The 25,621-nt window shown below is 46.3% G+C and overlaps 1 protein-coding gene across 5 annotated transcripts in view; it reads right to left on the bottom strand.

Annotated features, from left to right (window-relative positions):
- The window catches only part of DOCK5 (dedicator of cytokinesis 5), a 222,953-nt gene that overhangs the window by 49,294 nt on the left and 148,038 nt on the right, over positions 1–25,621 (bottom strand). For all 5 annotated transcript variants that reach the window (XM_086703428.1, XM_086703427.1, XM_086703426.1 and 2 more), the window contains 9 exons: positions 24,277–24,388; positions 22,963–23,033; positions 22,268–22,374; positions 19,791–19,927; positions 14,924–15,019; positions 10,689–10,787; positions 5,957–6,051; positions 4,609–4,687; positions 2,723–2,823 (listed from right to left, as the gene is read on the bottom strand). In XM_086703428.1, coding sequence (XP_086559554.1) covers positions 2,723–2,823; positions 4,609–4,687; positions 5,957–6,051; positions 10,689–10,787; positions 14,924–15,019; positions 19,791–19,927; positions 22,268–22,374; positions 22,963–23,033; positions 24,277–24,388 — 897 coding nt within the window. The remainder of the gene's footprint in view (positions 1–2,722; positions 2,824–4,608; positions 4,688–5,956; positions 6,052–10,688; positions 10,788–14,923; positions 15,020–19,790; positions 19,928–22,267; positions 22,375–22,962; positions 23,034–24,276; positions 24,389–25,621) is intronic.

Consider the following 25,621-nt stretch of genomic DNA (forward strand, 5'->3'; position numbering starts at 1 on the left):
GAGAAATGAAACTGTCAAACTTACTGAAGAGAGAAGGGTGAGGGATATTCTGGCTGCTGTCAAGCAGAGAAACAAAAGAAAATATAACAACCACTAGTGAAAAGAGAGAGGAATGGGGTATGATTTATACGGTAATGTGACTGATGTCTAACAAATATGCTGACTTTATACATTTTTATTTGAAAAACTCACATCCACACCAGTATGTTCTACAAAGGACTCACGTTGAGAAGCTCTAGATGGTCCCCAGAGGGGTGAAAGTTGGTCCTTGGGGGCAAAGAAGGCTTACTATTCTTATGGACAGAGTACAAATATACATATAGTACCTAATCAGATATGCAGCGTATCTGTGGTATTAATGTTTCATGGGGGGGTGGGGAGTGGGATTAGAAAAATAATTTCTGAGAAGTTTCCTTACAGGAATCAATAACGAAAAAGATAAAAGAAAGAGAGAAACCATGGATCTATTCAGTGGTTCGTGGCTGGGGATGGATGAATCAAAATCCCCTGGGTATCTCTTACAGAAAACATAGGCCTGAGGCTACCCCACATCACACACGAAAGAAGCTGGGGGCTTGGAAAAAAACAGAAATAGGGTGGGCCAAGGGTAGATGTGGCCAACGTTCCCAGGGAACTCTAATATGGACCCGTGGCCCATGCTGTGGCCACCATTCCCCATTTTATACCCATTGCATCAAACATTGTTTTCAAATTCCACCTGTGTAAATGCCTGCAGAAACCAGTATAAAAATCTTTAAAAACTTTTTGTTTAAAACAACAACAGCGGGGTGCCTGGGTGGCGCAGTCAGTTAAGCGTCCGACTTCAGCCAGGTCACGATCTCGCGGTCCGTGAGTTCGAGCCCCGCGTCGGGCTCTGGGCTGATGGCTCGGAGCCTGGAGCCTGTTTCCGATTCTGTGTCTCCCTCTCTCTCTGCCCCTCCCCCGTTCATGCTCTGTCTCTCTCTGTCCCAAAAATAATAAATAAACGTTAAAAAAAAAAAAACTTTAAAACAACAACAGCAACAAAACCAATTTCTCTTACGATTCCATTTTCACAAAAATACCCCATTTTATTATTTACATTGGGTAAGCGGATGTTAGTTAATGTCTGGCACATAATAAAGAATAAATGATAAGTATTCCCATTGTTTGTTAATACTGCTATTGATGCTAATTCTACTGAAAATAAGAGAAATCCTGAGGAAAAAAACAATTCGTGTTGGTATAACATTAATAAAAATGTTTTCCCAAGGTACATCTTTGCCCATATGCATATATATTTTACAGAGACTTCCCTTTGATCAAAACCCTTAGGCTATTAAGCCTAACTAGCCACTTTATTTATCAGACTTGGTGTCACCTAACTTCACTTTTGATTGTTTGACCAATATCAAATCCATCTTTGAAAGACGTTATGTCATTTAAGATAATCTAAAGAAGGAGATGCAGGTATTATCATCTTGAAACTCAATTCTTTCTCCATACCTGCTGCAGGGAAATCTACAAAACCTGATTTAGTCTTATCTTTGAGATTGAAATCTCAGTCTCTTAGCCAACAATCTCAGTGTTTTCGGGAGAACCCAGAGGTAGATAATTTGCCTAGAATCCCAGACATCCCAGCAAGGGATCAGAACTCAAATTTCGCAGCCTTTCAATGGTAAATTTCTCGCGTTGTATTAAACTACACAGCCTTGAGTTTCCAGGCTCCCTGTGAACTCTGAAACAGACCGGAAAGGAAAGCAATGAAAAACTTCCTTAAATCTCTCATCACTCTTGCACATATGTCCCTGTTGAATCCCCAGCCAGGAATGTGGAGGGCCTTTTTAGGTGATGTGTTAGTTTTGGCTCCTCTGCTGAAGTGACTGAGAGGTAAAACAGTGGGGCCAGAGGACCTTGCTTTGTGATGCCTGAGTGGGAGGGGTGCTGTGCCTGCAATTTGGGTAAGCTGCCAGCAGGTGGGCAGCTGTTGCTGGAGACTGGAGTCCTGGCAAGCCTTGGTGCCTCTCCAAGTTCCAGTTAAAAAAAAAAAAAAAAAAAAATGCAATGGTTGATGGGAAAATGAAGGGGGCCTTGAGAAAAGAGATGTGAATCAGAGGAAATTTAAAGCCTATAAAATAATTACATTAAGACCTATCTCGGGGCGCCTGGGTGGCGCAGTCGGTTAAGCGTCCAACTTCAGCCAGGTCACGATCTCGCGGTCCATGAGTTCGAGCCCCGCGTCGGGCTCTGGGCTGATGGCTCAGAGCCTGGAGCCTGTTTCCGATTCTGTGTCTCCCTCTCTCTCTGCCCCTCCCCCGTTCATGCTCTGTCTCTCTCTGTCCCAAAAATAAATAAACGTTGAAAAAAAAAAAAAAAAAAAAAGACCTATCTCATGGGGCACCTGGGTGGCTCAGTTAGTTAAGCGTCCCACTTCAGCTCAGGTCATGATCTCGGGGTTCACGAGTTTGAGCCCCACATCAGGCTCTGTGTCTCCCTCTCTTCCTGCCCTTCCCCTGTCACACTTGATCTCTCTCTCTCTCTCTCTCTCAAAAATAGATAAAAACATTTTTGAAATTAAAAAAAAAATTAAAAAAAAAAAACCTATCTCGCTAACACCTTGCAGGGGTGGGGGGCCGGGGAGGGACTCTATCCAGTTAATTTCTGGGATACCAAAATTCTTGCTCTGAATACAAATGGAAGAGTCATCCTCCCAACCGTAAGCAAGTTTTAAGGGGACACTTACTTTTTGACAATTTTGTTGCGCTTGGCTTGAGAGAAGGTTTCAAGTTGAAGGGACTCGTGGGTGAGAAACGCTACCGCCAAATGGAAGTAATTGTTCCAGAGCTGCTCAAATTTAACGGTGTGGGTGAAAAGCAATGGAAAGTAACATTAATAAGGGTCAGGGTAAGATCGCGCCACATGGTAGAAATTCACTCGCAGAAACTAATGAGAAAAACAAAATAAAATCCACAAGGCTCCTTTTTCTTTCTCGGGTTTCATTTATTCAACCCTGAATAGTTTTAACACTTAATAGTAATATTAAGCTTTTTTAAAAAAATCCAGACTATCATATTGGTCTTTACTCCTGAGATAAAGGAAAACCGCTGCCAGTAAATGCACCTATTTATAGTAAGCAGTTTGGCAACGTGTATCAAGAGCCTTAAAATTCTGCCAAACTTCTCAAATAGTAAATACTTTAGGACTTTATCCTGGCAAAATAATGACGGGTATTTAAAAATATTTAAAGCAAGGAAGGCCCTCACTGTTTTATTTAAATAGCAGAAGATGGAAGCAATCTAAACGTTCCTAAGAAGAATCTGGTTAAATAAATCATGGCCCGGCCATGCAACGGACTGTATTCAGCCATTAAAAATACGGTGGAAGTGTTTAATATCATTGAAAAGACGAGAGAAAAATAATTACATTAACAGGTTGCCAAAGAACTGCATAGCGTGATTCCGTTTTGGTGTGTGTGTGTGTGTGTGTGTGTGTGTATATATATACATATATCTGTATATATGTATGTCTGTATATATATATGTCTGTATATATATATGTATGTGTATATATATATGTGTATATATAATATATATATATACACATACATATATATATATATTATGTTTAGCAAATATATGTGTTCCATTTTGGCACAGATACACACACACACACATATCCACGTATATGTAAGTGCACATGTAACTTTCTCTTCTTATGAGTCTCCACTTTTAAAGTCTCACAGTTATAAACGAAGCCCCATGACACAGCAAAAGCGTATCACCAACAAAACGTTTGCTGGAATGAGAGCTGGGAACTTGTCTGGCTTCATCAGGGCCTAAAATGGCACCCTGTGCCGTCTAACATTTGTTGGACGAATGAATGAATGAATGAATGAATGAAGATGAAGCTCGCGGGCACCTGATTTGCCCTCACTTTGGATTTTCAAACAAGCACGTACAGAAACCTCTCCTTAGAAACCAAATCACTTGTAGGCAGAGAAATATCTGTGTGCCTAGCAGCAAGCACAAGTGTGCATGTATTTGTGTTATGTTAACAACAGAAGGTAGGGCTATTTGTCTTTCAATGTTCTTTTTGCTTTGCTGTTTTCTGCTGCTACTTTTTTTTTTTCTTTTTAACCTGTATTACTTTTACGGAAAGAAGAAAAAAACTCGACTTGACTGTCTAAAGGACGGAGTGACAGGAATGTGCGCTTTAGGGAAAGGAGAGAAAAACAAGAAAACTGTTTGCATCTGGAAACGATAGGGGCGCCTGGGTGGCTCAGTCGGTGAAGTGCCCCACTTCAGCTCAGGTCATGATCTCACAGTTCGAGAGTTCGAGCCCCGTGTCGGGCTCTGTGCTGACAGCTCAGAGCCTGGAGCCTGCTTCAGATGCTATGTCTCTCTCTCTCTCTCTCTCTCTCTCTCTCTCTGCCCCTCCCTGACTTGTGTTCTGTCTCTCCCTCTTTCTCTCTCAAAAATAAATATTTTAAAAAGTAAAAAAAAGATTAGATCTTTAAAAAAAAAAACAGTAAGAAAATGATAAAATGTGAAGTGACGTTTTCCAAAATGCAACAGTTCTCTTGCTGTGGCTGAGAATTTGAGGAATAATGATGTGAGTAGCCATGCTTACCTGAAGTTCAAAGCTTGTCTGATCCATGAAGAACTTTGTGAGAACCTCAGTAAACTGATTTATAGCACGAAGGAAAACCCTGAGGGAGAAAACACCAGATAAAGAAAGCACCTTTCTGTCTTTAAAACATTTCCCATCTATGTTAAAAACCAAAGCAAACCAAACTTGGGCTCTGCAGCATAAGACCTTTACATCTATTGAGGTCATCAGAAACCAATGACACAGCAGTCTGGAGATGGCACTGTTCAGTTTCTAGAATGGTCTATGAGATCCACTGGGGGCTGCTCCACAATGTAGCCACTTAGGGGTAGAGCTGAGATGATTAACCAGGTCTCCTGAGCCTCAGACAGGGCTCTTGCACTCTACTGTGACACCTGTCTTTCCAAGTCTGGTGATACTGTGATGCGATTTTTTTTCTTTAATCTGTACATAGCTGGGAAGGGTTTTTCTAAGAGTTAACAGCTCTTAGAATGATTTACTTTATTTAGTTCTTTAAAAAAATTCTGAAATCTTAATATTATATGTATAATATATAATTCTGAAATCTTATTATACATATGTATATAAATAAAATTCTGAAACTATGGAAAAAAAATATATATATGCAGTTTTTTTGCTTCCATTCCATTGTGGTCCAACAACTGGAAAGCACTGGCTTAAGGTCTGCCTTGAAAGAGAGGGTTTCTCGTCTTAAGAAGTTTGCCACTTGGTGGGGGTCACCTGAGACCTGTGAACAGGACCATGACCCAACAAAGAACACGGAAAATTCTGTGGAGGGGGTGTCAAAGAGTTACGGGGAAATCAAAAGGAAGAGGACGCGACATCCAGGTTGGAAACGTTTCCTTTGGAGATGGCATTTGAGAAGGACCTTGAGGAACGGGTGGCAGGTTGACAGCCAAAGGTCATGCGGAAGGCGCTGGAGGTGGAAGCAGCCGCCCAAAGGAAAGCACAGCACATGTTTGGGGACCAGAGAGAAGCCAGTTCGGTTGGAGCGCAGGTTGTGCTACTGAGGGAAATCGTGGAAGACAAGGCTAGAAAAGCAGAGCGGACCAGGCTGCAGAGGCCCTGAATGTCATGATGATGAGGGTGGTGCAGAGCCACCAAGGGGCACTGGGGGAGAGCCGAGGATGACAGGAGTTGGGCAATGAGGGGACCACACCTGAGCAGAGAGCCTCAGGTGAGAAGTGAGCAAAGAATCGGCAATCCAGAAACAGGAGGCTTCTTGCTCTACGGAGCATGGATGGGCCGCAGAGATTTAATAGCACTCTATGGGAGGGCCCATACCTGGTCAAGAAAGCCAAGTAGTTCAGAGTCAAATGACTCATGCCCTGCCCTGGGGCTGTCTTACCTGCTCTGTGTCATATTCATGACCATCCAGTCTTTGGCGTAGACATTCTTTCCAATCAGATCCTTGAACATGATAAAAGTTTCCATGAGGAAATCCTGCAGAGAACAAAGGAGCAGTTGTGGAAAAAGTGACTGGAGGGAGCTCCCCATCAGAACACAATGGCCCTAGCCCGAAATTACAGCCTACCTTTTTAATAAGGTTTTTAGGGATCTGACAAGGACAAAACAGTTGTCCACATTTTATAACTGATAAAACTGAGGCCTGTGAAAAAAGTGAAAGACTTAAGGCCGTAGAAACTAGGAAGTGGGAGAGCGGGGAAGAGAACTTGGGGTTTTGGGCCCCAACTTTAGATCCATAATGCCTTAGTCCTCTCCTGCCAAGCGTCGATGGAACAGATCTACCGCACTTAGAATGAATTTACCAACAATGGTGAGACTGCTGATAACTCTTGAGTCCAATCCTCCTTTATTATTATTAGAACAGAACAAAACCGCTATAAATAAAAAGCAAAGTCAGGATTCTTCCTATTCCAGGAATGTTCCCATGGGTAGCTTGGGGGGAAGGGTCCTAAAGGGCCCTTAAAAAGAGATGGCAGCCACGCCCTGCAATGATGGTAATAACTAATAACAAAAGAACACAGAGCGCGATGTCTGAAAAAGAGCTCTTCTACTCAAAGGCGGGGGGGGGGGGGGGGGGGGGTGCTGGGAGCAAAACTCAGCTTAGGAATAGAACGACTCGAGCTAAAATTCAAAGCTAAAAAGTTTTGCAAGCTTTGTATTTATTAGTTGGTTAAATTTAGATATTTTCCACTCGGATTCCTGAGATGAGAATCCGGGCCAATTCCTCCGGCACCAACGGCACAGTTGTATCTTCTGAGTTACATCACGCAGCAGGAGGCTCACAGTGGTGGGGAAGCAGGCGGCCTGGGCTCCATTTGTAAGGATGTTCCTCCGGGACGGTGGGCAGGGTGGCTAACTTCCGGCCACACAGCACAGGAGGGGGAAGGGTTCTGGCTCTGAGGTCTGGGCTACCCTTGAACCTTCCTTTGGCTCAACGGAGAGTCAAACTTTTCTATCCTTGGTTCTCAAATCATAGACATATTTCCTGAGTTTTAAAATCCATCATACATTTGGGGCGCCTGGGTGGCTCGGTCGGTTGAGCGTCCGACTTCGGCTCAGGTCATGATCTCGCGGTCCGTGAGTTCGAGCCCCGCGTCGGGCTCTGTGCTGACAGCTCAGAGCCTGGAGCCTGTTTCAGATTCTGTGTCTCTCTCTCTCTGACCCTCCCCCGTTCATGCTCTGTCTCTCTGTGTCTCAAAAATAAATAAACGTTAAAAAAAAATTTTTTTTTAATAAAAAATAAAATAAAATAAAATTCATCATACATTAAAAAAAATTTTTTTTAAGGTTTATTTATTTTGAGAGAGAGAGAGAGAGAGACAGACAGAGTGTGAGTGGGCGAGGTGTGGAGACAGAGAGGGAAACACAGAATCCGAAGCAGGCTCCAGGCTCTGAGCGGTCAGCACAGAGCCCGACGCGGGGCTCGAACTCATGAACTGTGAGATCATGACCTGAGCCGAAGTCGGACGCTCAACCGACCGAGCCACCCAGGTGCCCCTCTTCATCATACCCACAACGCATTAACTAGTCTATTAACTCTTTCTCTCAAATCAGTATGAATTCATGGTGTGTGAAGAAAGGATTAAGTTTAAATGCCAGTCATCCACTTCTTATAAAACAAAAATTTTTTAGGGGTACTTGGGTGGCTCAGTCAGTTGAGTATTCAACTTTGGCTCAGGTCACGATCGCATAGTTTGTGAGTTTGAGCCCCACATTGGGCTTGCCGCTGTCGGCGCAGCTTTGGATCTTCTCTCCCCCACCCCACCCCCCACCCTTGCCCACCTCTCTGTGCCTCTTCCCCACTTGTGCTCTTTCAGAAATAAATAAATCTTAAAAAAATTTTTTTTTATTTTAATTTTTCATTTCAGAGAGAGAGAGAGACAGAGAGCGCACACAGGGGAGGTGGGGCAGAGGGAAGGAGGGCAAGAAGGAGGGGAAGGAAGGGAGGGAGAGAAAGAGAGACAGAGAGACAGAGACAGAGAATCTTAAGCAGGCTCCACACTCAGCGCAGAGCTGGCTGTGGGGCTCGATCTTGTGACTGAAAGATCATTGGATGCTCAACCAATTGAGCCACCCAAGATGTCCCCAGTTATCCACTTCCGATGCTGATTCTACATTCAACTCTTGATAATCTAAATTAATTGTAAACAGTGACAGTATAATATAATGGAGACAATTCATAGGTTATCCCAGATCTCACTTTATCTCCCAATTCCCAAAGTCTTCCAAGTGATTTCCTCAGAAGGTAGCAGGAGGAAGGGAAAGGAGTCCCTTGGACACCAAAAGGCTTAGCTGTCCCTTGCAGGCTTACCCCTGATGACCATAGTTTTCTCATGGGGATAAGAATCCTCTTTTAGTTAAACGACACATGGGGCGCCTGGGTGGCGCAGTCGGTTAAGCGTCCGACTTCAGCCAGGTCACGATCTCGCGGTCCGTGAGTTCGAGCCCCGCGTCGGGCTCTGGGCTGATGGCTCGGAGCCTGGAGCCTGCTTCCGATTCTGTGTCTCCCTCTCTCTCTCTGCCCCTCCCCCGTTCATGCTTTGTCTCTCTCTGTCTCAAAAATAAATAAACGTTAAAAAAAAAAAAAATTAAAAAAAAAAAAAAAACGACACAGAGGGAAGAGCTTACCATTGTTCTAGAAAACACAAGGCAAACCTGTTCTTTGGCCTACTTAATAGCACCAAATTGTCAAGAGCCTGAATTTACTAGAACTTCCCTTGTTCCACCTGCTTTCTGAGGGAAATTTTTAGCGTCACTAAACTATTTTTATGTCAACTTTATCTTACATGACAATAATAATAATAAAGTCATTATTATAGCTAGTCCTCATAGTCATTAACTACCTGCCAAGTACAAAGCTAGGTAATTCCCAGGCGTGGACTCAATCCTTTACATTAACCCTCGACATAGGTACTAGCTTTACAGATGAAGAAACCGAGCTTTAGTGACATTTAATAGCTGGCCCAAAATTTCATAGAAGGAAGTAAAATAGCCAGATTTCAAACCCAGATTTGGATGCTCTAAAGCCTGTGTTGTTTTTCGTTTTTGTTTTTTTTCATGTTTGTTCATTTTTTTTTTTTTTAATTTTTTTTTCAACGTTTATTTATTTTTGGGACAGAGAGAGACAGAGCATGAACGGGCGAGGGGCAGAGAGAGAGGGAGACACAGAATCGGAAACAGGCTCCAGGCTCTGAGCCATCAGCCCAGAGCCCGACGCGGGGCTCGAACTCACGGACCGCGAGATCGTGACCTGGCTGAAGTCGGACGCTTAACCGACTGTGCCACCCAGGCGCCCCTGTTTGTTCATTTTTGAGAGATGGAGAGACTGAGCGGGAGCGGGAGAGGGGCAGAGAGAGAGAGAGGGAGACACAGAATCCGGGGCAGGCTCCGGGCTCTGAGCTGTCGGCACAGAGCCCGATGCGGGGCTCGAACTCACGAACCGTGGGATCGTGACCTGAGCCGAAGTCGGACACTTGACCGACTGAGCCACCCAGGCGCCCCTAAAGCCTGTGTTCTTAAACCCACTACACCATCTGCCTCCATCGTTCCCCTGCCCTCCTCTCATCCTAACTCCCTCGCACTTGGTCTCTGCAGCCACACCTGCCTAACGCTATGGGCCCCTGTACGCTATGGGCTGCCTGGCAGAGTATGGCCTAAGAGGAGGCTCATGGAAGCCTCCAGATTAAGTGACATAGTTTATCCCTGAATCTACTACTCCTGCGACTGCACCGCACTTTCTGTGCAGTTCCTTGTGTGGTTTTCCATCGTGCGGGCCTCACATGAAGGAAGTCGATTGGCCAAGAATGAGCTAGATATCGTTGGGTGCACGGACCACATACTACGAGTAAAACAGAGACAGAGAGTAGACAATGTAGAGCCTAGACTACAGCACTGATCGTGAGAGACTGGCCGCCGCAAGGACGTGGGCAAAGGGACACTGGGTTATTGACGCCGCCGTGTCCAGCCCACCGCTTTACAAGATTAAGGCGACACGTTCAGGGATGTTTGAACGGCCACTAACAATTGCCTCCAGGGAAGGATCCTGGGGAAGCAGCCACCTTCGGCGGCCTGCTAAACAGTCATCGCGAGAACGGTTTTCTCGCTGAAAACAAAAGAGAATGGAATGTTTTCAGCTTAGGATACCTTGTGGACATTCTAAGGGGCAAGCATTCCCTCTTCTTGTCTCCCTTTCCAGCAAGTACTGGAAACAATGGCAGCAGGCACATCACAGACACAGTGCTGTACACGTCTTTGCCTCCTAGAATCCTTCCCAGGGCGTGACCGCTGTCCCTGAAGATGAGGTACTCCTCTCTTCTGAGAGCAAAAAGGATCTTTTACATGTTTCTAGATAAGGGTTCTCTCCAAATCCAAGAGACTTGGGAGGCTGAGTGAGGGCTTCCTGGGACATGTTTTGTAGTCTCCAGAACCTATCACAGACAGAAAGTGAGAATCCACCCTTTCCTTTCTGTTCCTTTCCATCACTGTGGACAGACATGCAGCACTGGAGGTAGGTGGGAAGGGAATCACACGCTCAGTGTGGGTTACCGTCCGGGTGTGCGTGCGCCGAATATAAGAAGACTTAAAGTTACCAGGCCCCGAGGAAGACAACTTACAATGATGTCTTGTCTGGTTTTGAAAGTGCTGATATAGTGGCTATAGTGGCTGTCGTCCATTTGCTGCAGAATCGCAATCATACAGGCCACAAAACCCCCCTGGAAGGAGAGAAGAAACACAAATCCAGAAGCCTTAGGCCACCGACTGGCAAAACAAGACCCGTGCGCACGTACTTTGGTTTTCGCCACCCAGTTACCGGAAAACAGGGACCCTACCAAACTGGCAACATTCTGCGCCCTGACGGTCTACAAGGCACACGCTTTGCTGTTGCTGCTGACAATGATCTCCTTCCAGGTTTCAGTTAAGGAATGTGGAGGGCTTTATTCATCCCTTTGCTAGTACGGCTTGTAGAGAGACCTGTAGGTCGATGGACACTGACTCTAAGGTCTCAGCTAGACGACGAGTTACAATACAAACGACCTGGGGACCCTGGGTTGCTTTTTGAGACAGAGAGAGTTGTAGTCCATTCAGAAATGTGTGAAATGGCACAAATCGGACTGTGGAGGGATGCAAGGAGGAAAAAGAGATCATAAAACTGAGAGTGGATGAGCAGAGAGGGAAATGAATGCTCCCGGTCTTTCCAGCTCCAGAATCTTTCAGTTACTTCTGGCATGTTACGCACGTGTGATTAGGGACGTGCCAGGGAGAAAGGGACTGAATAGCTTAGTATTTTTGTCAATTTATATGTATATTTAAATTTTTTTTTAACATTTGTTTATTTTTGAAGGACAGAGAGAGACAGGGCACTAGTGGGGGAGGGGCAGAGAGAGAGAGGGAGACACAGACTCTGAAGCAGGCTCCAGGCCTGAGCTGTCAGCACAGAGCCCGACGCGGGGCTCGAACTCACCAGCCGTGAGATCGTGACTTGAGCCGAAGTCGGAGACTCAACCGACTGAGCCACCCAGGTGCCCCATACTATAATTTTTTAAAGTATAGACTAATTTATGTTTTCTTCTAGCTGCTTTAGTGCTTACTTTTTTTTACACTGACCTTTCATTCCATCTGATGTTGATTTTTTTTGGTTATAGCATGAAATAAAGGCAAATTTTTTTCCACGTTGTTCATAGATTTTCCAAGTAACATTTATTAAAAATCTCCACTTTCCTAGAAACGGGAACCCTCTTGCACTGTTGGTGGGAATGCAAATTGGTGCAGCCACTCTGGAAAACAGTGTGGAGGTTCCTCAAAAAAATTAAAAATAGATCTACCCTATGACCCAGCAATAGCACTGCTAGGCATTTACCCAAGGGATACAGGAGTGCTGATGCATAGGGGCACTTGTACCCCAATGTTTATAGCAGCACTCTCAACAATAGCCAAATTATGGAAAGAGCCTAAATGTCCATCAACTAATGAATGGGTAAAGAAATTGTGGTTTATATACACAATGGAGTACTATGTGGCAATGAGAAAGAATGAAATATGGCCCTTTGCAGCAACGTGGATGGAACAGGAGAGTGTGATGCTAAGTGAAATAAGCTATACTGAGAAAGACAGATACCATATGGTTTCACTCTTATGTGGATCCTGAGAAACGTAACAGAAACCCATGGGGGAGGGGAAGGAAAAAAAAAAAAAAAGAGAGATTAGAGTGGGAGAGAGCCGAAGCATAAGAGACTCTTAAAAACTGAGAACTGGGGCGCCTGGGTGGCGCAGTCGGTTAAGCATCCGACTTCAGCCAGGTCACGATCTCGCGGTCCGTGAGTTCGAGCCCCGCGTCGGGCTCTGGGCTGATGGCTCAGAGCCTGGAGCCTGTTTCCGATTCTGTGTCTCCCTCTCTCTCTGCCCCTCGCCCGTTCATGCTCTGTCTCTCTCTGTCCCAAAAATAAATAAACGTTGAAAAAAAAATTAAAAAAAAAAAAAAAAAAAAAAACAAAAAAACCTGAGAACTGAGGGTTGATGGGGGGTGGGAGGGAGGGGAGGGTGGGTGATGGGTATTGAGGAGGGCACCTTTTGGGATGAGCCCTGGGTGTTGTATGGAAACCGATTTGACAATAAATTTCATATATTGAGAAAATAAATAAATACATAATTTAAAAAATTTAAAAAAATAAAAAATAAAAAACTTTGAATTCATGGTCAAAAAAAAAAAATCTCCACTTTCCTTATTAAGAAATAATAGAATTGTCATATAATCTAAAGTCTCCTTTTAAATGCTCTCAGTTTTGTTCTGTTGATGTATGTACTCTATTCCATGAGTCCAACACTATTTTTATTGTAGCATTATGTTTTCAAATCTGACAGCACAGTCCCCTCCACTCTTACTTCTATGTGGCTCTTCATTTATGTGTGTCTTGTATTTATTTACTTTTTAAAAAGTTTTTACTTATTTATTCATATGACGTGGGGCTCAAACTCATGGCCCCGAGATGCAGAGTTGTATACTCTTCTGACTGAGCCAGCCAGGCGCCCCATCTGGCTTTATTTTCACTCTCATATTTTTGCGACTAAATTAAATGAGATTCTTCCTTTATAATCCCTCAATAGGTACCGTTGTTATAAGAAAGGCCGCTGAATATTATCTGTTTATTCTGAAACCGGTTAGTTTAATAAGCTGTTTGTGACTTCTGTTAAAACTTTGTGAAGGTTCCCGGGTTTCCTAGAAATAGCAAGAGCGGAAGAGATGAACAACACAGTTATCAAACTGCCTTTCTTTATATGTTCTTCACATATGTGGCAGCAATGGCGTGGCAAGAACAATTAATTACCAATTAATACCTTAGTACAAGACCTGGATCCTGTTTCGGATCGCCTTGAGTCTTAATCTTAGCAGGCACGTCTCTGTATCCCTATTTGGACCAGCTCTGTCGCCAAAGCTGAAGCTTACAAGGGACATCTTAAGGTTTCTGCCTTGGCCACTGCTTCTGCCTGAAGGCCCCTCCCCACACCTTCACACTGCCCCCCCCCCCACCTTCTCCAAGTCTTTGTTCAAATTTTCCCTTCTCAGGAAAATCTTACACGTTTTTTAAGTTTATTTATTGATTTTGAGAGAGACAGAGACAGGGCAAGCGGGGGAGGGGGAGAGAGAGAGAATCCCAGCAGTGTCCGCACTGCCAGTGAAGAACCCAGGGCTCAAACTCATGAAACCGAGAGATCATGACCTGAGCCTATATATCAAGGGTTGGACATTCAACCGACTGAGCCACCCAGGAGCTCCTCAGGCAGGTTTCTTAAGCTCTCTCTGCAATGCTTCCTGATTTGAAAAATGGAGCTAATGATAGAACCACCCTGTAGGAGGTGTGTGAGCTTTCAGTGACACGTAAAGTGCTTAAAATAATTTCTGGCAGGTAAAAAAAAACAAAAAAACCACAAAAAAAAACTAGCTGCAGTGGCACCTGGGTGGCTCTGTCGGTGAAGCGTCAGCTCAGGTTGTGATCTCACTGGTCGTGAGTTTGAGCCCCGTGTTCGGCTCTGTGCTGACAGCTCGGAGCCTGGAGCCTGCTTCGGATTCTGTGCCTCCCTCTCTCTCTCTGCCCCTCCCCCACTCACTCGGTCTCTCAAAAATAAATAAATGTTAAAAACTTGAAAAAAAAAACAGCTAATGACCACTTCTATTAATTATCACTACAGCGGGAAGTACTAAATAGTGTTACTATTATCACTCCAATAAGGGTCGATCCAGACGGCGCGTGCACATCACATACTGAGAATTAGAACACAACTACTTGCGATAACAGAGGAAGCACTGAACGCAGCCACCAACACCCTTCATCGCCTGCTCACCAAGGTTTAGGTTTTCCTTAAATGAAATATTAAACAAATATTCAAAGAGTATGAGCTCAAATGGGGGCTGAGTTTGCCTACCCAGGGTGCTCACTGATTCAGTATCTGCTGGAACATATTGCAACAGGCTCTGTCTCATCGCTGATATGAGAATCGTTCCTCTAGAACGGACCTGCACTGTCGGGTTTACAAGGTCGCCAACAATGCTCCCCCCATTACCCTCCCTTCTCCCCCACCCCTGCTGGATCATTTTCCCTCAAGAGAAAAATCAGTGTTGCAATCAAGATCCGCTGGCGGTTAGAAACAAGGTCACCCGACGGGGAGGGCTGTGAGGTTCTAGAGCCCCCCCCCCCCCGTTTCCTCAGGGCACACGGCATGCAGGCACAGCTTGTGACCCATGAGAGGGGTCTGTGGGAATCCGGCCCCAAGACACTGGTCCGGAAGACCCCCAAAGGGCAGGTGGGACACTGAGAAGCGGTAGCGGTGGTGGGTCCCCTGTAGCGACACTCACGATCTGCGGAGACTGGCGGCTCATCCCGATCACGGTCCTGTTGATCCTTCTCAGCAGCCGTTCCATGATCAGCTGGACGTGCATCGCCGTGGGACCCTGAGGGGGAAACACGGGAATCGACACCAACTTCTTCCGACTCAGCTTCACTTCTCCCGCAAAGAACCTTGGACAAGTGAGTTTTCTCTTTAAATCTCATTCCGGCTCTTCCCTGCAAAGTAATCTCTTGTTCGAAAAGGGAAAAAGAATCTCACAGAATGATAAGGACACTGCTACTCAGGAATCCGTTGAAAATGATTGGGTGTCACATTTCAAAGATGAGCCTCGGGAGGCAGGGGAAGGATGCCCCCCCTAACAGCCCAGATCGTCCGCGCACTCTAAGATCAAGGGGGCTACCAACTCCACGTAGTTCTGGGAGGAAAGCCCCTGGCATGAGTTTTCAGTCCTGACACTGAGCACATCGGGTAGCCCAGGACAACGAGGCACATGCATGGGAAGTAAAAGGCAAAAATTCAAAGTTCTTGCCACCTTCTGTGTAGGAGGAAAAACACTAAGAAATTCAAGTCAAGGAGACTGCTATTGACTGAATGTTTGTGTTCAGAAGTCATACGCTAGGGTTGGGGCGTCTGGCTGGCTCAGTTGATTAAGTGTCTGACTCTCGATTTTGGCTCAGGTCGTGATCTACAGTTTGTGAGTTCAAGCCCTGCATCAGGCTCTGCGCTGACAGTGCGGAGGCTGCTTGGGATTCTCTCTCTTCCTCTCTCTGTCCTTTCTCTCCCCCCCAAATAAACAAATACTTTATTAAAACGAAACAAAACAAAAAAGCCATATGCTGGGGGTGCCTGGCCGGCTCAGTCAGTAGAGCATGTGACTCTTGATCTCAGGGTCGTGAGTTCAAGCCTCATGTTGGGCACAGAGATTACTTAAAAAAAAAAATTTTTTTTTTTTTTTTTTTTTTATAATTTAAACAACCCACAAAAGTCATATGCTGGTGCTCTAAACCCTCATGTGATGGTACGTAGACATGGGCTTTGGGGAGGCAAGTATGACCGGAAAGCATGGCCCTGATCTTGTAAGGAGAGACACCAGACAGATTGTTTTTTCTCTGTCCACACACACACTGAGGAAAGGCCGTGTGAGGACAGAGAGCAAGGAGCTGTTTTCACGCCAGGAGGGGGCGCCCTCCCCAGGAACCCTACCGCACCGGCCCCCTGACCTTGGACTTGCCATCTCCAGAACCATGAGAAATAAATGTCTGTTGGTCGAGCCCCCGTCTGTGGTGTTTTGGCAGAAGGAGTGGACCCACCCAGGGACTCAATACTTTGATTCTGTTACGTGTGACTCTGGGCAATCATTTACCTTTGCTGAACTTCCCGTGTTCCCGCACGGAAGAAAAAAAAGAACAGATCCCTTACAGGCATTAGGTGGGCTGGTGGGCACAGCAAACAGCACCTCGCAGACACGTGTTCTTACTTTTCCTTTCTTCTTTTTTTGTGATTTGATGTTCTACTCATTCGGCTCTACCTTAGCAATATTCAGCTTGTCTTTACAGAGCCTTTATCCTCGTGATAGACATTCCGAAACTCCCGGCTATTGCTTCAAATAGCCAAACCACTGCGATAGATAGTTTTATTAAAATACCAAGTATTCCTAGCGTCCCTTTCACACCTCCCTTCTCTGCTTCTTTGTTTGTATCATATATTCACTTGCTTCCCATTTCTTTGAATGAAAACGATCCGGAAAACCTCCCTCTCTCTTGAAACCGCTTTCTCCTCTATTTATGTAACGACACCACACCGCAGACCCAGCTCGGTGTGTTGAGTCCCGTGCCGGCCGCGGGTGGAGGTCGGAAAAGGAATCGGACGTTCTCTGATCAGGAGAGCTGGGGCTTAAAGATAAATGAGCAAAACGTACGGATCCTCGTAGAAGGTCCGCTCTGCTCAACTGCCGATCGCATGGAATCCTTGTAAAATAACACAAATAAACAAACACGTAGAAGGTCAGCTCCGCGAGGCTGGCTACTTGCTTCTCTTGTTCACTGCTGCACGCTTACTTACATCCGTCACAGTGCCCGGAGCATGGGAGCTGTTTAAGACGTGCCTGTGACCTGAATCACAACTGCAGGGCTTTACGCAAGATGTAAGGAGGGCATGAAGGGATGTAGCGGAGTGGGGGACTCTGGGCAGGGCTGCCCCGGGAAAACCGCCTGGGGTGTTACTACAGCTGGACTTTGAAGCATATGCACAGTTTGCAGATCTAGCTTCGGGACAAGAGGAATCCTGGATGACTAAAAAAAAAAAAAAGGGCAGAGGAATACATGTCAGTAATTAGAGCCTGAAATTAACTGAGGAGACGAGAAGGTATGGGAAGACAGACACAGTTAGTTTGTAAACGTTTGTACATTTATGTACAAACGTGTATAAACGATGGTGGGGGATAAAACCATATCATCGTCACCAAAAAAAAAAAAAAACAAAAAAAAAACGATTGAATTTACTACTTTAACAGAGCTCTAAGATCAATAATTGTGAACACTTTTCCTCATTACAGGGAACCTCATCAGGAAGACCAAAAAAAAAAAAAAATTTTTTTTTCAAGTCAATTAAATCAGCACAAGATGTAAATATATTCAAGTCATTTCCAAAGAGTCCTTCTACATGATAAGAAGGTAGGTAAAGATACTGTATTAAAAAAACAAAACAAGGGGCGCCTGGGTGGCGCAGTCGGTTAAGCGTCCGACTTCAACCAGGTCACGATCTCACGGTCCGTGAGTTCGAGCCCCGCGTCGGGCTCTGGGCTGATGGCTCAGAGCCTGGAGCCTGTTTCCGATTCTGTGTCTCCCTCTCTCTCTGCCCCTCGCCCGTTCATGCTCTGTCTCTCTCTGTCCCAAAAATAAATAAACGTTGAAAAAAACAAAACAAAACAAAACAAAACAAGGGGTACCTGGGTCGCTCACTTGGTTAAGCAACCGACTCTTGATTTCAGCTCAGGTCATGATCTGAAGGGGATTGAGCCCCGCACACAGAGTGTGGAGCCTGCTTGAGATTCTCTCTCTCCCTCTCCTTCTGCCCCTCTCCCGCTTGCGCTCTCTCTCTCTCTCAAAGTAAATAAATAAACTCTAAAAAACAAACAAAAAACCCCAAAACAACAAAAACAAACAAACAAAAAAAACTGGGTTAGAAGTGGAAGAGATCAAGAGGTCTAAGAGGTCATCTGGAACCATCCCTACATGTTATGGAACAGGAAATTGACGTGCCTGCAGATTTGCCTAAAGATAAAGAGCTACACGTGCGGGGCACCTGGGTGGTTCAGTTGGTTAAGTGTCAGCCAGACTTCAGCTCAGGTCATGATCTCACAGTTCATGAGTTTAAGCCCTGCATTGGGTTCTGTGCTGACAGCTCAGAACTTGGAGCCTGCTTCGGATTCTGTCTTCCCCTCTTTCTCTGCCCCTCCCCGGCTCGTACTCTGTCTCTCTCTCTCTCTCACACACAAATAAACATAGGAAGGAAGGAAGGAAGGGAGGAAGGGAGGGAGGGAGGGAGGGAGGGAGGGAGGGAGGGAGGGAGGGAGGAAGGAAGGGAACTACACGTGCTGACGCTGAAACCAGAAAAGAAGCAGCCTGATTCCCATGTTTCCAATCAACTCTGGATCATATAGATACACTTCTGGAACACCGGAGCTCTGCCTAAACCAAAGCCCCTAGTACACTCACTGTTGCCAACTACAGCTTTGGGCTTCCTTTTAGTATTTTGATGACTGAGTCATAAAAGTTACTTTTTGAAAATATTATTATCATGATACGGTTGGTCACATTATTTATGTGTTGTAAAATCCCTGGTTAGGAATCCAATACCCAATCACAAAATTCCTTGGGGAAACCTATTGTGTTTTATGTGGTTTCTAGAAACACATTTAAGAACAAAGGAGGAGGAGCGTGACCTATAATTAGTATCAGATAAATAGTACAAACAGCGAGGTGGGTTGAGGGTGGGGTTAGGTAGAGAAGGCAAGGGCGTCCTCCGGGACCTCTGTGGCTGAGGCGTGAATTTAGCAGAAACGCAGGCGTGCCCGTGGCCATCCTGGGGTTGACTTTGAAAGGCGAGCTAAGAATTCAGCCACGGGAAAAGGGACAGAGTGTTCTTCAATTCCTTTAGCAGAACCGAACCTAAAGATATTGGTAAGAGGACGGGCTTCGGCAAAGCCAAGAGCGTTTTCCCTGCTCTATAGGAACACTGGCGCCACGTAGCCATCGCGGGGGGGTGGTGAGTAAGGTTTGTGCTCAACCGAACACACTGCTAACTTCTGCGGCCTCTTAGAGGAGGCCATGGCTGGGCTATGGGCTGTGCTATCTCTAGAACACGGTAAATCCAGGCAGATGCAGCCCCAGGGTTTCGGGGAGTAGGGACGCCTAGGTCACAGAGGAAATGCGAGAGAAGAAAGCACACTGTGGCCGCGAGGCCCCAAAAAGGAAGGATCAGTGTGAGGACATAAAACTGAGAATGGCTCAGAAGCTCAGGAATGTCTACAATACTCCTGGAGGGCCGAGGTTTCTGCTTAAAACATCTGAACAGGGGTCCGGTTCTTCGAAGTCCCCTCGGGGATCTCCACCGGCGACAAGCCTGGAGAAGCAGTGGCTGCTGGCGCGAGCAGTAAGCGGACTCTCCTGGACCTCGGTGTACGGAGAAGGCTCTAGCAAGCAGCAGCCTCTCTGATCACCCCCAAACCAGCCGCAGCCTGCCCCAGTAGCCAGGCTTCTAAGCCCCCTGGGTGGGGCCCTCAGATAGGGAAGGCCGTGAAGTCCTTCTTGCCCTAGGGAAGGGACGAGCCTGTGCTGTGGTGTGCATCAGGTGACAGTGACGATTCAACTCACCACATCCTTCCTGTCCAGCACTTCCAGGATGTTGCTCAGAAGCTGCGAGCTGGCCTCATGGTCGGGCTTGCTGGAGTTGTCATCTAACTGGCCGCTGAGCTGGTCGATCAGCAGTGGCAGCAGGACATCTCTGCACTCTGGGAGGGAAGATGCACGCGGCTCACGGGCTGCGGCGGCACCCCCTGAACTGCCCAGCTTCTTGCCTGCAACTCCCTGACCCCGCCCCCTCCCCCCACTACAGCCGCAGCCCGACCTCTTGGCTCCGCCCAGTGGGGGGTTTGATCCCTGCAGGCAGCAGCATGAAACTTCAGTCCCGTAACTTGATTTTTATTTGTTGATGTTTTTTATTTTTTATTTGCTCTGAGGAGGGGGAGGGGCAGGGAGAGAGGGGGAGAGAGAGAATCCCAGGCAGGCTCCGCGTTCGGCACAGAGCCTGGCGCAGGACTCCATCCCACAACCGTGAGATCATGACCTGGGCCGAAATCAAGAGCCGGGACGCCTAAGCGACTGAGCCACTCAGGCTCCGCAAGTCCCGTGACTTGATTTTAAAAGCCAAGAAAATTACACCTGTCACGGGTACCTGTGCGAAAACGTTTGAAGTATTCAACAATTTCTTTAGCTTCAATAAAAAAAATGCCAGCTTGCTCGTTGAATGCTGAGTCGTACGAAATGAAAAACTTAAGCAAGTTATACTTAATGTTCGAAAGCTTCCACCTAATGGAGAGAATCTGCTCTAAAATTCATATAAATACTGAGTGAGCTTGATTAGTACCTCTCAATGTGTTTTGAGGACATTCGGATGTTTTTGCAGGCGCATGCACTTCACAAAATAAGGGCTTATCTTTCTATGATGTCTTTCTTCTGGGATCTTCACTACTATAAAACATTTTTATGATGAGGCCAGAGATCCTGGCCACAAACGGAAATAACTGTTAACAGTGAGATTACTTCCTCTAACTAGAACCACGCGGCGCATGCTTGCAAAACACCCCATCCTTCTCACATCTCATTTATCCTTTCTGCACGCTTAGCGGCACGGCATGTTAAGATGTTTCATGACATTACATTTTCTACTTAAGAGCATTCACCAGCTTCGCACACACTTCCAACGGTGTCCTTGCGACAGCTGGAACCTCTAAGCAGAAATCCACAGGGTTGGGAAATGTCACAGCCAAAAGGGGCTGCTGATATGATATAGCATGGTATGCTATATGATATAGCCGATATGATATATCATAGGTATATGATATAGCTGATATGATATAGCATCTTCCTTCCATGGAGATGGATGCTGACTCACAGGAGGCTCTTCGTGTGGCCAAAGTTACATAACTAGCCCCGGGGCGAGGCCAGGAGGCCTTCCACCGATAACCCACTCCCCTTTCCCTATTTCTGAGGAGTTCTGCGGGTCCTCAGACCCTCCAGGCAACACATGCAACATGGGCTCACCCTCTGGGAGCCCCTGACCTGGGAGTACTTCCCACAGCTGTCCCTGTTTTGCAAGTCTTGGGTTTTGGGAAAGACCAGCTACTGGACCTCTTCCTCCTCTCAGCTTTGGGACAGGAGCACAGTGATTTAAACTTGGTGGCTGCACTGCCTTCTCTCTACTCACCAAATGAAGAGTATTTCATCCATGTGAGAGTTTTCTCTCCTCCGTGCCCTCTGCCTTTCCAGTCGTATGCTGGTGATCTGGCTCCCCAACTAGCAGCCCTCCCCACTGCACCCCACCCCACCCCCAAACCCGTAACTCACAGTGCTTGCCAATTTCTGTGGTATAAATACTTCTACCGTGGTCCATTTTCAGCTCCTCATGTGACATGACAGCACGGAGTTGAGAGAGATCACCTAATATGCTCTCCTGAGCTGGGACAGATGGCCCCAGCACACCCCTGCACTACCGACCCGTGGCTTTCCAGAATACACAGGAAGTACAGGTCGAAGAAGACATACTTGTTTAAAAAGACTATCTTTCTACTTGCCTGCAACTTTCTGGGGGGGTCCATTTTTAGGACAAAGTGCTCTAATTAATGAAATACTGGATTGTTCTCATTAAAAAAATGCATGATTCTGGGGGGCGCCTGGGTGCCTCAGTGGATGAAGCATTAGGTCACAGTCTCGTGGCTTGAGTTCGAGCCCTGCTTCGGGAGAGCTCCAGCCCCACCTTGGGGGAGATTGAACCCTGCTTCTCTCTCTCTCTCTCCCTCCGCCTCTCACTCACGTGCGTGCACCCTCTCTGTCTCAAAAAAAAAAAAAAAAAAAAAAAAATTAAATTAAAAACGCATGATTCTGTTCTTTAAGATACTCTTGGAAATACTGAACTGACTTCGTCTTCTTAAAACCGGTTTCTCCAGAGGTCCCTAAGTCCTAAAATTCTACTGGCAAGGACATCATTGACATTGAAAAAAAAAAAAAAAATTTGGCTGAAGCAGCAGCAAGCCTGGGGTTTTGGTAAGCAGTAGTTGTTGGTGAAGACGTACCCGACTGCCGAAAAAGATTGCTCTCCACTATCTTGGTCATGCAGTTAAGTTTCTGGCGAACTAACTGGTTGTCAGGAATGCTCTGAATGAACTTGCAGAAGAGCATGCTGCAAAAGAAACCCCAGAGGTTGGTATTTTCCCTCCGTCACGCTCAAGGTATCATTACACGGTTCCCCTCTACTCTGAGATTTGGGCATGGAGAGTCTGACCTGGAAATCTCTCCCAGAAACCCTGAGAGTCTGTCCCTTGGAAGTAAAGGTGAGACTGTATTCCGTGAGGGCTACAGCGCTCAGCCTCGGGGCTGCCTCCGTGTAAACTGTCAGAGGGCGGTCACATCTATCCTGGCTTTGCGGATGTGCCTTAAAACACTCCTTCTGCACAATCCTTTTCCGGCTGACTTCGCTCCGGTGTCGCTCACCAACTGACTTAGCTGGGATACTTAGGTATGGGGCTGGAAGCGTATCATTATGTGCTTTCTTCTGTAGTTAATTTCATGTCTGCGCGTCTTGATTCCCCCCGAGAAAGTGCAAATCTCTCCCAGGGGCAGGCTTTGTGTCTCCTTTTAGATCTTCCACAGCAACGGAGCGCCAAAAGGGCTCAGAAGAATACGAGAACGCGTAAGCAGCCCAGGCCCCAGCCAAGCGGGGAGCTGCTTCTCTGGTAAAGTCCACAAACAAATGTGTTTTGCTATTTACCTGAGCTCAACAGGATCGAACACAAGTTTGACGTCATTAATTATGCTGGGAAGGTACTTCAGAGCTGCTCCCTGTAAGAAAAAGGTACCAAAAGGCAAATTCAGTTGCCAAGCAGGATGAATACAGGACGTACTCGTTAACCCCAGGAAGAAAAGGCTTGGCTCAACATAGGGAACTGGAAACGGATGATCTTGCACTGGAGAAGAGAGCTCAGTGTTGCTGGATGTGATCTCCTAAAATCTTTTTCCTTAAAAGTCAGGTGGCATGGCTTTTTGTTTTTCTTCTTCATTACCAACAGGCACCATTTGGAACTCATTTTTCTATCTAAGGAGGTAGTTAAAATCTTGACGTCTCCCTCACAAAGTGGCCATAAACAACAAAGAAGAAATAATAAAGCTCAGATCTGAATCCTCAGAGATTGCCTATTTTACATTAAACAATCGATAACGGGGGCGCCTGGGTGGCTCAGTCGGTTGAGCGGCCGACTTTGGCTCAGGTCATGATCTCGCGGTTCGTGAGTTCGAGCCCCGCGTCGGGCTCTGTGCTGACAGCTCAGAGCCTGAAGCCTGTTTCAGATTCTGTGTCTCCCTCTCTCTCTGACCCTCCCCTGTTCATGCTCTGTCTCTCTCTGTCTCAAAAATAAAATAAAATGTTAAATAAATAAATAAATAAATAAATAAATAATCGATAACAATGAATATGATGGTGACTTTTGGCTTCTGGGAAGAATGGGGGAACTTAGAATAAAAACCTGTTGCCTGTAACATCAGGATCCACGGGCTGAATTCACAGGGGCCACAAAAGCCATTCACAGGACGTCTAAAAGGATAGTCTTTTTTTTTTTTTTTTAAGTTTTATTTATTTATGTATTTTGAGAGAGACAGAGACAGTGTGAGCGGGGGGAGGTGGAGAGGAGAGAGAGAGAGAGACAGGGGGAGAGAGAGAGAATCCCAAGCAGGCTCTGCACTGTCCATGCAGAGCCCGACGCGGGGCTCGAACCCATGAAACCATGAGATCATGACCTGAGCCGAAACTGAGAGTCGGACGCTTAACCGACTGAGCCACCCAGGAGCCCCTCAAAGGATGGTCTTTGGCAAACTGCCATTTGAGAATATATTTGAGAACACAAATGTACATAAAAGTTAACACACAGGCTTTTCCCTTAACAGCTTTCCTTAGTCATACTAAAATTCACTAGCTTTCCACGAATTATGATTCACTTTGTTTCTCTCCCCACCATGGCCCAGTCTGTGTTGTCACCGAGCATCCTCAGCAACAGCACTGAAAGGGGCCCCCGTGCTACACCACACTGACCTTGATCTTGACAGCTTCCTCCAGAGGCCTGTCCATTAGCGTATTGAAAGCGAAAAACAACTGGCGGATTGAATTATTGAATTCGTCTCCATCTTCGCTTTGGCCATAAAATCTTAACAAGGGAAAGAGGAAAGCAGTCAGGTTTTCCGTCTTTAAAAAGACATGTTCAAAAAGATCTGTTGCCTCAGCAACGCTGGCGGTCCATGCGTCTCCCCCCCTTGATAATCCACTTTCCACCTAGGAGATGAGAGGATCCCTGGAAACGTAAGCCAGATTTCACTGCTTCTCCGACTGAAACCCTTCGACGGTTTCCCATTCCACTTGGGAGGAAATCCAAGCTCCCGACCACGGCTTACCTGGCCCTTCCTTGTTTGTCCTTAGCCTGCCACTCCGCATTTTCATTCCCATCTTAGTTCCCCTTGCTCCAGCAACACTGGCCTCTCCTGACTCCTCACACAGGCCCCACAGGACCCTGGCCTTAGCAGTTCCCGCTCCTGCACGCCTCTTCCTGCCCAGGCCGCCTCTCCCGGTTCAGTCTCAACCCAAACACCAACCCCTGGAGAGATCTCCCTCCCTCCCTCCCAGGTTATCATCTCACCAGCCCCTCCCCTGTCAGCCCTTACCTATCCGAATTTATCTTTCGCTGTCTTTCTTCACTCTGCCTTCCTGGCTTCCGCACAACCCACAAGCACTGTCAGAGCGGGAGCCTTGTTTCATCCCCTGCTAGATCTCCAACACCCAGAGCAACATTTGGCACCCTATGTGCCAGCACTTAAAAAAAGGGGGGGCTAATACAAGACCGAGGGATGAAGATGGAGTTCTCAGTGCCCTACGGTGGGCAATTTACAGTTTTAATTCTCCCCAGGTGTCTCCCCAATGGAGGTAAACTTCAGCCCGGAAGTGAGCTCAGAAGAGGAACGTAAGCTCTGATGAGGGCAAACAGGGTGGGAGGTGGGAGGTGGGGGTGTGGTGACATTTCTTTTGCAGCTCCTGGACAGGGCCAGTAAACTGATGTGTCTATCAGATCTAAGCAGCCAGAGAATGTAGATTTCTAGGCTCTCTCTCTCAGATCAAGTTCTTCCTTAATGAGAAAAAATCAGCGGGATGGAGGGGAACAACTATAAACAGGTGCTCAGGGACTAAGTTCAACACAGCAACTCCCTTAGTTAATTTCATGGGTTACTTGACCACACTAATCTTGGCTTTTCCACTGTTCTCTTCCTACATGATGTTGAAAAGGATGGTTTCGATGCGCTGCAACACTGTCAGTCAGGGGCGGCACCCTAGTGAATCATCAGTGGAAAAAACTTCTCAATTTCATAAATTACGGTTTTCTTTCTATGGT

This window comes from Puma concolor, chromosome B1 (assembly GCF_028749965.1).
Source record: "Puma concolor isolate L17-30 chromosome B1, mPumCon1.1.hap2, whole genome shotgun sequence".
Taxonomy (NCBI): Eukaryota; Metazoa; Chordata; class Mammalia; order Carnivora; family Felidae; genus Puma; species Puma concolor.